This window comes from Boleophthalmus pectinirostris, unplaced genomic scaffold, assembly GCF_026225935.1.
Source record: "Boleophthalmus pectinirostris isolate CB_2022bp ecotype Guang Dong unplaced genomic scaffold, ASM2622593v1 HiC_scaffold_1, whole genome shotgun sequence".
Lineage (NCBI taxonomy): Eukaryota > Metazoa > Chordata > Actinopteri > Gobiiformes > Gobiidae > Boleophthalmus > Boleophthalmus pectinirostris.
Window position 1 is genome coordinate 12,308,304 of NW_026570970.1, and position 14,574 is coordinate 12,322,877.

A 14,574-nucleotide genomic window follows, 5' to 3' on the forward strand; every position below is an offset into this window, starting at 1 on the left:
AGATTGTTTTGTTGCAAGCAGGACTAAAGCACGTCTAAAGCAGGACTGAATCAGGACTGAACCAGGTCTAAACCAGGACTGAAAAAGGACTAAACCGGGACTTATTTATTTTATCCTAAACTACAGTCAAATATGCTCTTTTTGTTTATTTTAATTTTTTTTAATCCTACGTACACGCACATTTCTCAAAGTTTCATTTTTAGCCGCTGCTGCTGTCAAACCACGAATCTGCATGCGGCGTGAAGAGAAAAAAAGTGAGAGAAAGAGAAAACACGGCTCCCAATAAGGATCAGGCTCCCGTCGTTCCCTTTCAAAGAGCCGGTTCTAAGAGTCATTTCGTTCGCGACGGACCCATCAACTAGTAAAGAAAGTAGCGCTATTAGCCTTTAGCCGTAAATACGTGCGCGCCGCGGTAATTAATTATATGTGCAAATGTCATAATTCACACGTCTATTCACAGCTCATTTACATATCAGTGCAGGTCCAGTAACAAATATACGGCCAATATAGTCACTTTAGAACAGACCAATAGAAAACAGTCTGTTTATGTGCGGGAGCTACAGCAGCTAACCCATAACAAATGACAAAAACTAGCTTCAGAGTCGACATATTTCCAACACTCACCGCTCATACAGGCTCCTCCTCACATCACAAATCTGCACTAATAAATGTCCTTTTAATCCAGACTCAAACCGATTGTCCGTAAAAAGAATATAATCTCAGTGTTTGGATCTGTGTCTGCAGGTGTAAACAAACACACGTGAGTGACGCGACTCTGTGGTGTGTTCAGGGACAGTACGGACACACACAGACAAATGACTCCGTAGATAAATACTGATGTGGAGTCCACATATTAGGACATTTATCTGTCTGTAAATTGGATTAAATGAACAGAATGTAGAGAGTCTAAGCTTTATAACGAGGTATAACATGCCCACGTGAAATATCGGCCCCTATCAGCAAGCATATCGGCCGATAGCCGATATGCCTAAAGTTGCCCATATCAGCCGATAATATCGGCCAACCGATATATCGGTCGGGCTCTACTATATAGCCTATATATAATACATATATTAATAATATATATTTATAATTTTGGCCTTGGCACCCCCCAAAAAAATTATACCACCAGCCGCCACTGCCTCCAATGTATTTATTTATTTTTTGCTATAGTTAATTTACTTAAAGGTAAAAACACGTACAAAACATTTTTTTTATATACATCTATATAAATTCAGGTTTTAAGGGGCTATTATTTGAATCTTTCAAAAAGTCTATGGGAAAAAATTATGAGAAATTTACGTCCAGAGCAGACTCTGAAGTAGACTAGACTGTTGATACTGATATTGGTTAAATCCATATTTCATCTTTTTTAATGTTTTCGACTGCAGCGGTGAAAGAAGGTAACGAGAAGCTGCGTGACTGTGCGGAGCACCTGAAGCAGTACAACACCGGGCTGCAGATGAGCAACACCATCAGAATGTGTGACGCCTTCAGTTTCCTCAACTCCTTTTACGAAGACGAGAGGAAAAAGAAGACATCTCCAGACGGGGAGGAAATCAACACCACTGACACTGAGAAATTCCTCTTTGCACTGTTTGAAGGTATGGTACAGATCAGGTCTGTGGAGAGGCGGGCTTGTTTAAAATAAGAAAGCGTGTTTTTGAGTAATGGAAAGAAAAAGATAGAGAAGTTTAACCCAATATTGTGGAACATTCCTGGCAAAATAACAGCTCCTTTGATGTTTTTGAGCAATGAAAAAAAAAAAGGATAGAGAAGTTCAGTGCGGTACTGTTACTATCTAATTTCATTGTCTGAGATTGTCTCCTTATAAACATAAACATTGCACTACTGTAAGATGAAACATGTTTTAAGCCCACACACTTTCATCATTCTATTCATCTCAGCATTGCAGTGGCTTTCACTGTTATTATCAAACAATTATACAAATTAGCTCAATTTAGTAGAGTTGCCTTTTCATTATGGTTCATCCCAGGTTTGGGGTTTCAGACACTCATCCAGCTGTAATCCCTGAAGGTAAACGCGAAGACTTAAAACACATTTTCCATACAGTGAAATTGTAGTAGTAGTTTTATTCGGTCATTTTGCAGCACTACAAAACTAAACTAAACAAAACAGACTACAACCCCATGGATCATGACCGAAAGTGTTTAGGCTCATATTGCCAAACCCTTTTACACAATGACAGAATTCCAAGAAAGAAAGCCATCGTATAAAGAGCAAGTTTGCATTTACAATTTCACTAACGACTTGCTGTATGTATAAGAGACAAAATATAAATTAAAACAAACAAAATTTAATGCATAATTCATTAATTCCAGAGCTCTGTATCTTTCAAAACATAACACTTTATTCTCTTTTTTTAAAGGCTTCTACAGTGTTAGACTTTTTTTAAATCATCACTGAGATTGTTTCACACACTAACCCCTCAATCACTTTTTTTTTTTTGAGCCTGCGATTGGTTAAATTAAAAAAAGTACCCGCCTTCCATCGAGGGAATGAATCCTAATGCTGCGAGGCTGATGAATCAGGACCCCAGCGTCACTGAAAAGAATCAGTGCAGTGCCTTTTTGCGCCTTAATTATAATTCCTCACTCGTTATTATTGTACAGGTAACAAAGGCAAGCTGATGGAGCACGCTAAAAATCCTGAGTACGAGAATGCCAGTCTGTCCAAGCTCCGGACCACAATCCTCCAGGAGTTCAGCCGCAGAGACAACGCCAGAGGGATCATCTTCACCAAGACACGTCGCAGTGCTATAGCCCTCGTCCAGTGGGTCCAGGACAACCCCAAGTTTGGTGATCTGATCGTGAATGCAGCCTATCTCATCGGTGGAGGAGACCAGAGTGACGTGAAGCCTATGACATCTGTGGGTATTTTATTTTTATTTAAAGATCGCAAAAATACTACGCAGAATTCACTCTCATGAACTTTAAATCATGTTATAATGCTGTTACCTTATCAAAACATGCCTGGAGTTGTGTTTTGTTTCATTCACACATGTTTGAGTAATCCTTTATTATTAGTCTCACTGCATCTGCAAAGCTCAAAATGCTTTTTCCACCTTGTGATGTCATGAAGCTGTAGTTTTCAAGTTAACAGCTCCATTTACCTTTTATTCAAGAGAAACTGGCAATTCCAGAGCTGAAATCAAATAATTCTACTGAAAGTGCATGGAGTTGAAAAATACAGTGAAGTGTAGAAGAAATGAGTCGGGGTGTCCACAAATATTGAAATATTGATATATCGTATTGTTTAATGTGATGATATATCGCCAAGAGTATTTTTTGACTCAGTTATTTATTTTTTTTAACAGTTATGTTGCTTATTTAGAGGAAGGAAAGTCATTTATGCAACACATCTGAATTTTTGATGATTAAAATTGGAGTGTTTTATATGAATTTTGCACAAAAAGTGGTTTAACAAAGACTTTTAGCATCACAACCATGATTTAGTCTTTATTTTTTATTGAAGCGTATCGAATCGATTTGAAATATATCGTATTGAATCGAAAGCTGACAGTATCGAGGTATGTATCGTATCGGCAACTTCTTAATGATACTCAGCCCTAGAAGTCAGTGTTCTCTTTTTAAGAGAACTAAGAGACTAGAACTAGAGTCTAAATATGCAGGGTTTGTGTGTTAAACATGTGGGAATGAAGCAAAAGGAAACAACATTATAACACAGACCTGAACGTAATATGAGACCTTTAATTATTATCTGTTTCCATTTCCAGGCAGAGCAAAAGGATGTGTTGAAGAAGTTTGGCAACGGTGAGATCAATTTGCTGATAGCTACAACTGTGGCGGAAGAAGGCTTGGACATCCCAAAGTGTAACTTTGTCATTCGATATGGCCTTGTCACCAACGAGATCTCAATGATTCAGGCAAGTTTAAGTCAAGTATCAGGGAATCAAAAAAGCTACTGTCAGTTAATTCTCGGCTACATTAGATTTAGACTTAGACAAACTTTATTGGGCCACAAGGAAAATTACTTGGACACAGTAGCTCACACATCACAAGATATTATAATAACAAAGAGGAAAATATAAATGGTAATAATAAATGCTAAATAAGTAACAAAAATAGAGAATGGTGTCAAATAAGGCATAATTATATAAATGTAAATATACAGTAGAAGTATGAATAAAATAAAATAGATATAAGTAATAAACGTATCTCTATCTATATATAAGAGGTCGTAAGGAGAACAGTGCAAAGATGATATGATGATTGACAGGACATAGGGTTATCTGTTACATAAAGGTGAGTTGTTGTACAGTTGTAGGGAGTATTATAGTATGAATGTAGTCCTGTATCTCTCACTGTTTGAGCAGAGCTGTAGGAGCCTGTTGGAGATGAGCTCCTCTGTCCCTCTATAGTCTGGTGCAGTGGGTGAGTTGTTGTACAGTTGTAGGGAGTATTATCTGTCCATCTGTAGTCTGGTGCAGTGGGTAAGATGGAGATGTTCAGATGTTCATATGAGGTCCTATGTCCAAAATTCTGAACTGTCTCTTTTCCCCATTTCCTTGTGAGCCAGAGTGTTGGAGACGTGTGGAGACACTTTTTTAAATATTCCATCCAGTCCTTGTATTTGCAGAGGTCACTGGTGCTAGGCTAGTGCATGTCAATGGCCATAGTTATCCTGCCACTAAAAACAGTCTTAACCACTCCACAAAACACCCGAAGCAAATCTATTATTACACCAGACTGTCCAAGTAAATGTCTGTGTTGATGTTTAAAAAAAAAACTAACCTTACATTGCATGAAAAAGCTTGTTGAGGGACTATTTTCTCATATATCAGTCATCTGCTGCCAAGCTTTCTGTCAGGAAGTACAACTCGATGCTGCTCAGACATAAATCCTTCAAATACAAGGTTGGTTTTACTTCTAAAATTATTCTATCAACACAGACATTTACATCGACAGTCTGGTGTAATAACAGATTTACTTTGGGTGTTTTGTGGAGTGGGTAAGGCTGTTTTTAGTGGCAGGATAACTATGGCCATTGACATGCACTAGCCTAGCACCAGCGACCTCTGTAAATACAAGAACTGGATGGAATATTTTAAAAAGTGTCTCCAGACATCTCCAACATTCTGGCTCACTAGGAAATGAGGTCCTATGTCCAAAATTCTGAACTGTCCATTTAATTTACATTTCATTGTCCCCATTTAAGGGAAATCTGTAGTATTTGACCCATCCTGCAGTACCACTGGGGCAAGATATCAGTAAGCAGCACTCTAAATGACCCATCTTCATACCTTGGTCAAGACTACCTTAGCTGGAGGATGATTTTGTAGGTTATAGGTTGCTATAGCTTGTCAGACACATCAAGGGGAAAGTGTCTCTTGTTTATCCTAACATGGTAATATTATATAACATGGTAAGATTAAATTTCATGTGTCCTGACTGGTCCCTTTAGGCCCGTGGACGAGGAAGAGCAGAGGACAGCACCTACACGCTGGTCGAGATCGAAGGTTCCAACGTGGCCGAAAAAGAAACAGTCAATGAATATCGTATCAACATGATGAACAAAGCCATCACAAAGATAAGAGGCATGAACCCCAACGACTACGAAAAACGGGTAAGGGCATCCACGGATTTTTACCATTCTTTATTATTGTTTTAAAGCTGCATTGTGTAACTTTTTTGGTAGAGGATCCGTCACATGTTTTTCTTCATGGAGATGTTACTGCTTTGTCTGGAATGTTTCACAGTACGGCATTAAACCAGGAGACTAAACCAGACCAAGTTACAGGTCAGATCTGTGGAGAGGCAGCTCCTCACAGTCAGAATGCCTGTTTTTCAAGGTATTTTTGAGCTATAAAACCACCTGTAACTGAATAAATGTAAGGTAGAGCTGTTTAATGTCATATTGTGGAACATTCAAAGACATATCCATAGAAACAAGTAGGTGACGGACCACCAGCTAAAAAGTTACACAGTGCACTGCCTAACATTCCTAGTGGAGGATCTGCTACATGCTTGTCTCCATGGAAATGTTATTGCTTGGTCTAGAGCAGGGGTCTTCAACGTTTTTTTGAGGCCAGGGACCCCCAAACTGATCAGCTGAGCAGGGATCCACTACTGTATAATTGGCTTACAAATGTGTTTTATTTTAAATTGGGCCTAGTGCCGTGTATAAACAGCTACTCTTTTATTGTACATTCAATACTAGAGGGATATTCCATTAAAGTCGCTTAAAAAGTTCAGGCTTATCCTAAAATCCTGAGCTGCTTCTGATCTAAGGAGCAAGAAGAAAACATGACTTCCCCCTTCTCTCCTGTTCTCCTCCTCCTCTCCTGTTCGCTCCCCCCCTCTCCCAGTCACTCCCCTACGCAGCCAGCTTCCTCTCCCGGTCGCTCCGTGGACAGAGAGGAGGCGGGCTGCGGACTCCGGAGCCTGGTTAATACGCCCGAAGTTGCCTCACCCCTTCCAGACGCGCGGTAGTACATGCAGAGTTTACATTCCGCTGTGCATAAAAGTGAAACTGTAATGTAACAGGGGAAGGGACCAGGAGCCAACCCACCAAATGCTACGTCAGCAGTTTTGCGAGGATTCAAGTGGGGCCCATCGCAAGCTCTTGGTACCCTATGCGCTGTACGTAATGTAATGTGCGTAATGGGTAGCTAAGGTATAAGAAAGGATCAAATGTGCATCAAAGTGTTTGTGGTTTGACAAGGGAATGAAGAGAGAGAGAGACAGATGTGATGAAAGAACGAACAGACGGAACCGACTGAAAACCAGTTCATCCTCATCCTTCAAAAATTAAGAAATATTAAAAAAATTATAATAAAAAATGTCAAATCAGCCAGACATATCACAACCCCTGTGTAGTACCTCCAGGGCCCCCTGTTGAAGACTGCTGGTCTAGAATGTTCCGCTGTATAGATTAAACTTATCTGTCACGAGTTCAAGTTCAGATCTGTGGTGAGTCACCCCAAATCAGAGAAGGAAGTGTATTTTTGAGCACTAGAAACACCCATAAAGAATATAGTATTTTCTGCACTATAGGGCGCACTGGATTATAAGACGCTCTGTCATAGAATGGTCGATTTTCGAAGGTTTTTTCACAAATAAACCGTACAGGACTTTAAATGAAACACAACAGTTGGATGGGTTAGTCGGACTTTGTTTGGTGCGTTCACGGTGACTCTGGGCTTTGTTCAATTGTGGCGTGTAGGGAGGGTGCTGTCTGGGACCGCTGGATTGTCGGCGTGTTCGCAGTGACTCAGTTGTTCAGTTGTGTCTAGAAGTGGCACATTGCACTCGCTTTTTTGGTTCGTTCCTCCGTTCCGTTCCTTGTTTGCGTGGAGTGATGAGTGTGTCTGTGGGTGTTTTTCGCTGTGCGGTCGCTGTCTGCTCTGTGTGTGTTTGCGTGTTCTGCTGGTGGTGCGGCTTTGTAGTTTACTGAAGTCGTGCTGGGACACTCGAGTGGATTCGTTTATAGGGCGCTCTGGATTGCGGGGCGCGCAGTCGTTTTTTGTTGGGGTTAGAGGCTTAAGAGCACGCCCTAGAGAATCCTAGGTTAAGCAATAACATCACCATGAAGATAAAAGTTACACAGTGCACCTTTAATAATTTTGTAACTAAATTATTTGTGTTTAGATACTGGAGTTCCAGATTCAGGCCATAATGGAGGAAAGACTGAGAGTGAAGAAGAGTAAACAAAAAAACATCAGCAACTGCAGCCCCTCCGAACTCAAGTTAGCCTGTCGAAAATGTAACACCGCTGCCTGCACCGGAGATGACATCGAAATCATTGAAAACATGCACCGAGTCAATCTTTCAACAGAATTTAGGTAATACATCACCATTCACAATATTATAGATGTTTTTATTAAAGGGCCCATTACACTCTTTTCTGATCTACAGTATGTTATAATGTTGTTCCCTCCTTTTGTTTCTGCAGTAAACTTTTCATGGTTAAAGAAAACAACACCCTTCGAGAGAGGCATCTGGATTATGAGACCAATGGTTCGATTGCTTGCCATGAATGTGGAAGTGTAAGTTAATTTCACAAATACATGCAGTGCAGTGAAGTTCATGTACCACCCAGCAATACAAACACATACATTAAATACAGAGAGGAGGGAAGCGTTAGCTCCTCGTATTTTGTAGTATTTGTAGTATTGTTTATATAAATAGAACAGCTACATTGTTGTCCTGTATTCAGCAGTGTCTGTCGGTCATACTTTATGTGATAAGACTGTGCAGGGCGTGCCACTAAAACAAACACGAGTAAATAAAACAAATGGCTGGGACAGGTATGACGGCTGCCGGCCTTCCCAACGCCATCTTGCTCTAGTATAGAGTAGTTACACTGCAAAAACTAAAATCATGTTAACAAAGTTTAATCATGATTTGAGTACATTTCACTTGACAAGTAAAGTTATCTACCCAGGCTGGTGCCACCTAGTGCCGCTGCTCAATTTCATTTCTCTCCAGCGACTAGGTCAGGAATCAGAATGCACTAAACGGTTTGCAAGAACCCTGGAAGTTGTAGACCGCACACTGGCCAGTCAGCGAAGAGCTGTGAAGCCATGACTGTGTCCCAGTGGTACAGCACAACAGTAAACAAAGTGGTCAAGATGGATGTAGACAAAGACATACATTCTGTGTTGGCAACGATTCCCAAGATTGAGGATTTAAAGTCGGAACAAAGAGAATATTCGGTGAATTTTATCAAGGGGAAAGACTCATTGCCTTTCTTCCTACGGGATTTAGCACATTACACCAGTCACAACCAAATAGCAGCGATAGGCTAAATAATAAAAAAGTACCCGCCTACCGTAGAGCAAATGAATCTTAATGCTGCGAGGTCAGATGGTTTGCATGAAGTGAAACCGGCTGATGAATCAGGCTACAAGTTATCTGCCAATGATACAAGACTTTTTGCACTTAAAATAATACATCTTGCTACACTTAAGATAAGAAAAACTTTGTACTTTGTACTCTTTGTACTTAATTAAGAAACAAAATGATAATGTTTCTTGAATTAAGAAAAACACACTTATTCCATTGGTAGAAAATTTTACTTGTCAAGTTGAATCGAAGTAAAATGTTCTTAATTTAAGACATTTTACTTACCTAGATATTGCTTTTTGCAGTGTGTCTATTCCCATGGAACAAAAACTACTTCAGCATCTTTTCTGTCAAAGGTGCACTGTGTAACTTCTCTGGAGGGGCGTACAACGTGTTTGTCTCCATGGAGATGTCAATGCTTTGGTTTAATTTGTCCACAGTATGGCATCAAACTAATCTGTCTTACATTTATTCAACTACAGGTCATACTTTATGTGATAAGACATAAAGAATGACTTGTAGTTTTTATTGCTCAAAAATATCTTAAAAACCATGAATTCTTGCTGTGAATGGGGTCGCCTCTCCACAAATCTAACCTGTAATTTGGCTTGCAAGTCTCCATGGAGATTCATAAGTTTATGAACATACTGTGGAACATTCTAGCCATTTCATTATATAAGTTATGAAATCAAATGCTAGAATAGTGTGACTCATGTCTCATAAAACTGTAAATTCTGAAATAAACTGAATGTTATTTTTTTGCAGCTGTGGGGTTCGATGATGCACTACCGGGGGATCGACTGTCCCTGTCTCCACGTGAAGAACTTCGCGGTGACACTCAACGGGATGAAGATCAGCAAGTGCGCAAAGTGGAGTGAGCTACCTGTGAAGTTCCGCGCTTTCGACTACGCTCTGTATGCTTCTCAGTTAGCCTCAGATGAAGAGGAGGAAGAGGAGGATGAGGACGAGGAAGAAGAAGAGATTGACTAATGCTGACAGTTAGATCATGCAATGTCAGACTTTACGACTTTGAAAATAGAAAGAGAATCATATTTTTCAACAATGATCTAACTCACGCTGCATGAAACCGATGCTGGATGCAAATTAAAGGTACATTGCGCAACTTTTCTGGTGGAGGATCCGTCAAATGCTTTTCTTTATGAAGATGTTACTGCTTTGTCTGGGATGTTTCACAGCAGGGGCGGCGCTACCATTAGGCAAAGTTGGCAGCTGCCTTAGGGCCCCCAAATCTAGAGGGGCCCCCAACCAATTTCCCTCAGTGCCACTAAAAACCATAAGAAAAATAATAATAATCACAGGTAATGGATGTAAAAAAAAAAAAAATAAAAAAAAATTGTACTAACAAAAACTAAAACTACTTTAAGTCCTGGCTAGTCGGCTTCATGACTAATAAGACAAGTTTCCAATCCACCATAATTCAAATAAATAGAAATGTGTATGTCTCAAGAACAATGGGGAAAAACAGACAAAAAATATATTTTAAAAAACTAAACGAAACAAAAAATGGTGCATCATAGTGAGGGCCCTAAACTCAAGCTTGCCTAGGGCCCCCAAATTGCTAACTATGCCACTGTTTCGTGCATTCTATCTTAATGGAGACCAAACCAGACCAAGTTACAGGTCAGATCTGCGGAGAGACGACCCCGTTCACAGTCAGTCCTGTTTTTCTAGGTATTTTTGAGCTATAAATCCACCTGTAATTGAATAAATGTAAAGTAGAGCTGTTTAATATCATACTGTGGAACATTCTAGACAGAGCAATGGCATCGCCATAGAAACAAGCAGGTGATGGATGGACCCTCCACCAGAAAAGTTACATAATGCACCTTTTAAATAGAAAGTGTCATATTTTTCATCAACAGTGATTTAACTCATGGATCACACTACTAAACTGATTCTATGTGGAAATTAAAAATATATATGAGCCTATCATATTGACATTAAAGTTGCACTGTGCTTGCTTATGGAATGTTCCACAGTATGGCATTAAACTTACAGCATCTGCCTTATTTTACTATGCAAAGGCTCTCTATAAATCTGCCCGGCAACTTGTCTCCATTGTGATTTATTTAGTAGTTTATTTCCAAAGCAATTACATCTCCATGGAGACAAGTTGATGGCAAACACCACCAGAAAAGTTACACAGTGCACCTTTAAACCATTATAGTTATATTTTAATTGATTTTCCAAGTTTTGAACGTGCCTTTAGTTTTTTTTCTAATTTACATGACCATTTATGTGGACATGTTAACCTTTTTCTTGGTCTTTAATCTACAATCTTTATGATTATTATTAGAGTTTACATATTATTATAGATCTCATGTTTACTCTTCAGGCCTCTTCTGTTGTGGCCCTGGGTGGATTTTATGTCATAATGAACTACTGTTAGTGGTGGCGGTTATGTTTTGAATAAGTTTTGTTGCTGCTAAACAAAAGAGTGAAGGTGGACATATAAAACTGCACTGGTGTTTCAAAGTGCGTGTATTTTAGACAGTGGTGGATGAAGTACTCAATTTTGTTACTTAAGTAAAAGTACAGATACAAGGGCAAAAGATTAGTCAAGTAAAAGTAAAAGTATCACATGAAAAAATTTGCTTAAGTAAAACTATCGATGTAGTTCCTGTATTTTGCAGAGATTTTTAGAATAATTAAAGCATCAAAGGTAATGATTTTGATAATGAATTTAGCAGATTTTAATTAATCTTGCTCAGGGGTGTCAAACTCGAATTCACAGAGGGCCAAAATTAAAAACTGTAACTAAGTCATGGGCCAAACTAAATATTTATTGAAAAAAAATTCAACAACATCTGCATGTTTTCTCTTCTTTCGAGATATGTAATGTTAAACCTTTTCTTATTAAAAATAAATGTTTAATAATAGTTTTTCTTAAACACTGAATCCAGAACAAGCAAAATATAAAATAATAACAGAATTTTAAACAAATATCTCTTTAGTCTATCTGTAAACGGCGGGCAGCTCTAATAGATATTTGATATGATTTCACGGGCCAAATATAATTATATCGCAGGCCAAATTTGGCCCAGGGCCTGAGTTTGACATGTCTGCTCTAGCTGCTTTTGTGTAACTGGTTTGCTCAAAGTTACACAAATGAAATGCATTAAAAATAAGTCATTTCAGCAGGTCTCAAACCATAAAGAAAAGTACGTGTGATTAAAACTAAAATGTACTTAAAGGTGCATTGTATATTTTTTTCTGGAGGGTCCATCAAATGTTTTTTGTGGAGATGTTACAGCTTTGTCTGTAATGTTTCACAATATGGCATTAAGCCTTTCTATCTTCATGGAGATCAAACCAAAATCAAGTTACAGGTCAGATCTGTGGAGAGGCAACCCTGCTCACAGTCAGAATACCTGTTTTTCTAGGTATTTTTTAATGAATATAAGGTAGAGGTTCTTAATGTCATACTGTGGAACATTCAAGCAGAGAAGTGACATATCCATAGAAACAAGCAGGTGACTCACTCGCAACCAAAAAGTCACACAATGCACCTTTAAGTAAAGTACACATACCTACAAATTTTACTTTTATTTTTGTACTTCGTTACCTTCCACCACTGATTTTAGACACGTATTTTATTGTATGCTGTGGTGATGTTTGTACGTATCATGCACTAATCTATACTGAAAGTATAAAATGTAACTGTGATTGAATGGTGATCATGAAAATAAACGCGGCCTACGACTCGGGTCTCTTGGTGATTGTGTCGACTGAGCCACCACAGCCCCTCGGGTCCCCCTGTCAACAACACGCACACGTAACAGGTGCGCCATTTTCTCCCATTGAGCCCAGCTGTTGGCAGTGACTCACCTTATTCTAGTCATTCCTATTTTGGGACGTTTATTTGTCATTTATTTCCTTATGTATACACCTACGACCGGTTTGCGCACATAGTATGGTTCACTTAAAGTAGAGTAGGTCCAAACTTGCCCTGGTTTGGTCCTGGTTTGAGGCCAGATTACTCCTGATAGACTCAAAGTATGGTCCTGTTCTTGTGTTTAGTCTTGTCTTGTCCAGGCTAAGATCCAAACTGAATCCAACAGCAGTTTTGTCTGAATTTTGAAGTCCTTGCCCAACCCTTATAGACAAATTAGAAGCCTACAGATCAAAAAGGCGGGAGGATTAATCAGCAGTACACAGTTGCATAGTATCCCTAAATAGCCGTAGCAATGCGGTCAGTCCATAGATGTCCCCGTTCTGCTGACTTGGAGGAGTTTTCCTTGTGCTTTCGCCTGCGCTCTGGAATGCAACAGCAGCAGCAGCAGCAGGAGCAGCGGGATGTGCGGGACACTTTTACAGGACTCATAAACCCGGAGCGCGTGTGCTGAGAACCATCCGGGCTTAGTCATGTTTTTACCATCAGGCTAATTAACGGAGCCTTTATTTTATCGCGAGACTATGATTAAAAGTTCTAAAATTCCAGTAAAAGTTTGCGTGCGCACGGGACACTTGTGAAGTCTGGGGTTGGCCGCGCGTCCTACCGTCGCTGAATGTCGAGGAACTCATCTCCAACATGGTCAGTAGTTACAAAATTACAACAATTACACAAGTCTGACTCTGTAAAAGCATGCTAACAGCGTATTAAAGTGTAAATAAAGGGTGCAGGATGATTTTAGTGCGTTTTTCTGCTTGGTGTCACCTCACAGGGCTACAGCAAGGTGCTGTGGTGGGTGATCGGGGCGGCTGTCGTCATCACGCTAATAACTATTCCAGCTATATTTGAACAGTAAGATTTTTTTCTATATTCACTGTTGTCCTTTCGCTGCCACTCTCACTTACCCCTTTCCGTGTTTGACCTGTCTAACCGGTGTACTGCGTGTCATATTCAATCTCATCTAGGTCATTTATTCTGTCTTTCTTGCTATTTTCATTTAACTATTTGGATAAAGTGACTGTCCTTCAAACTTGTTATAGGCCTTGTTATTTGTTATTTGATTTTGTTTTATCTCTTTAGTTTTATTTTAAACTAAAGAGAGACAGTTCATTAACTTGGCAGACTAACTTACAAATCTCTCACTTTGAAATAGCGCCCCCTTGTGTCTGAAACACTCCTGTGGCACTGTCTTGGATACAGAGTAAAAGCTAAACATTTAATCAGTTATAGGCAGTGTTGGGGAGTAACAGATTACATGTACCGGAGTTAAGTAATCAGAGTACAAATTATGAGTAACTGTATTCGGTTACAGTTACTGTTTCAGTGAGTGGTAATTAGATTACAGTTACTTTGTTGAAATAAATGGATTACACGTCAATATTTTCCTGTTTTTCCTTTATTTTCCTGTTTCTAAACCAGGTCTAAAACCAGGTCTAAAACAGGATTTAACAGGACTAAACCAGGACTAAAACCAAGTCTAAATCGGATGTAAACCAGGTCTAAACCAGGACTAAACCAGGACTAAACCAGGATTTAACAGGACTAAACCATGCCGCGTGGACCGTGTCTCCTCCTCTTCTATCCATAATATTTTTTAATACAGTTAAGTAAAGTCTGGGCTTTTTATTGTCTTTAAGCAGACAAAACTTCTTATGTGAAAATATCCGAGTCTTTGCTTCTCTACAGCAAATCAGGTAATCCAAAATATTCAGATTACGTTACTCCCCTTAAGTACCTTAATGGATTCCGTTACAAACTACATTTTGGTGTATGTAATCTGTAATCTGTAGGGGAATACATTTTAAAAGTCACCTTCCCAGCACTGGTTATAGG

The 14,574-nt window shown here is 39.3% G+C and overlaps 1 protein-coding gene across 1 annotated transcript in view; it reads left to right on the forward strand.

Annotated features, from left to right (window-relative positions):
* ifih1 (interferon induced with helicase C domain 1) overlaps nucleotides 1–12,551 on the forward strand; it is a 42,836-nt gene extending 30,285 nt beyond the window's left edge. Inside the window, exons 10-16 of the mRNA XM_055161573.1 lie at nucleotides 1,392–1,604; nucleotides 2,634–2,890; nucleotides 3,758–3,907; nucleotides 5,446–5,607; nucleotides 7,632–7,825; nucleotides 7,936–8,029; nucleotides 9,594–12,551. Coding sequence (XP_055017548.1) covers nucleotides 1,392–1,604; nucleotides 2,634–2,890; nucleotides 3,758–3,907; nucleotides 5,446–5,607; nucleotides 7,632–7,825; nucleotides 7,936–8,029; nucleotides 9,594–9,818 — 1,295 coding nt within the window. The 3' untranslated portion in view covers nucleotides 9,819–12,551. The remainder of the gene's footprint in view (nucleotides 1–1,391; nucleotides 1,605–2,633; nucleotides 2,891–3,757; nucleotides 3,908–5,445; nucleotides 5,608–7,631; nucleotides 7,826–7,935; nucleotides 8,030–9,593) is intronic.
* Nucleotides 12,552–14,574: the final 2,023 nt, after the last annotated feature.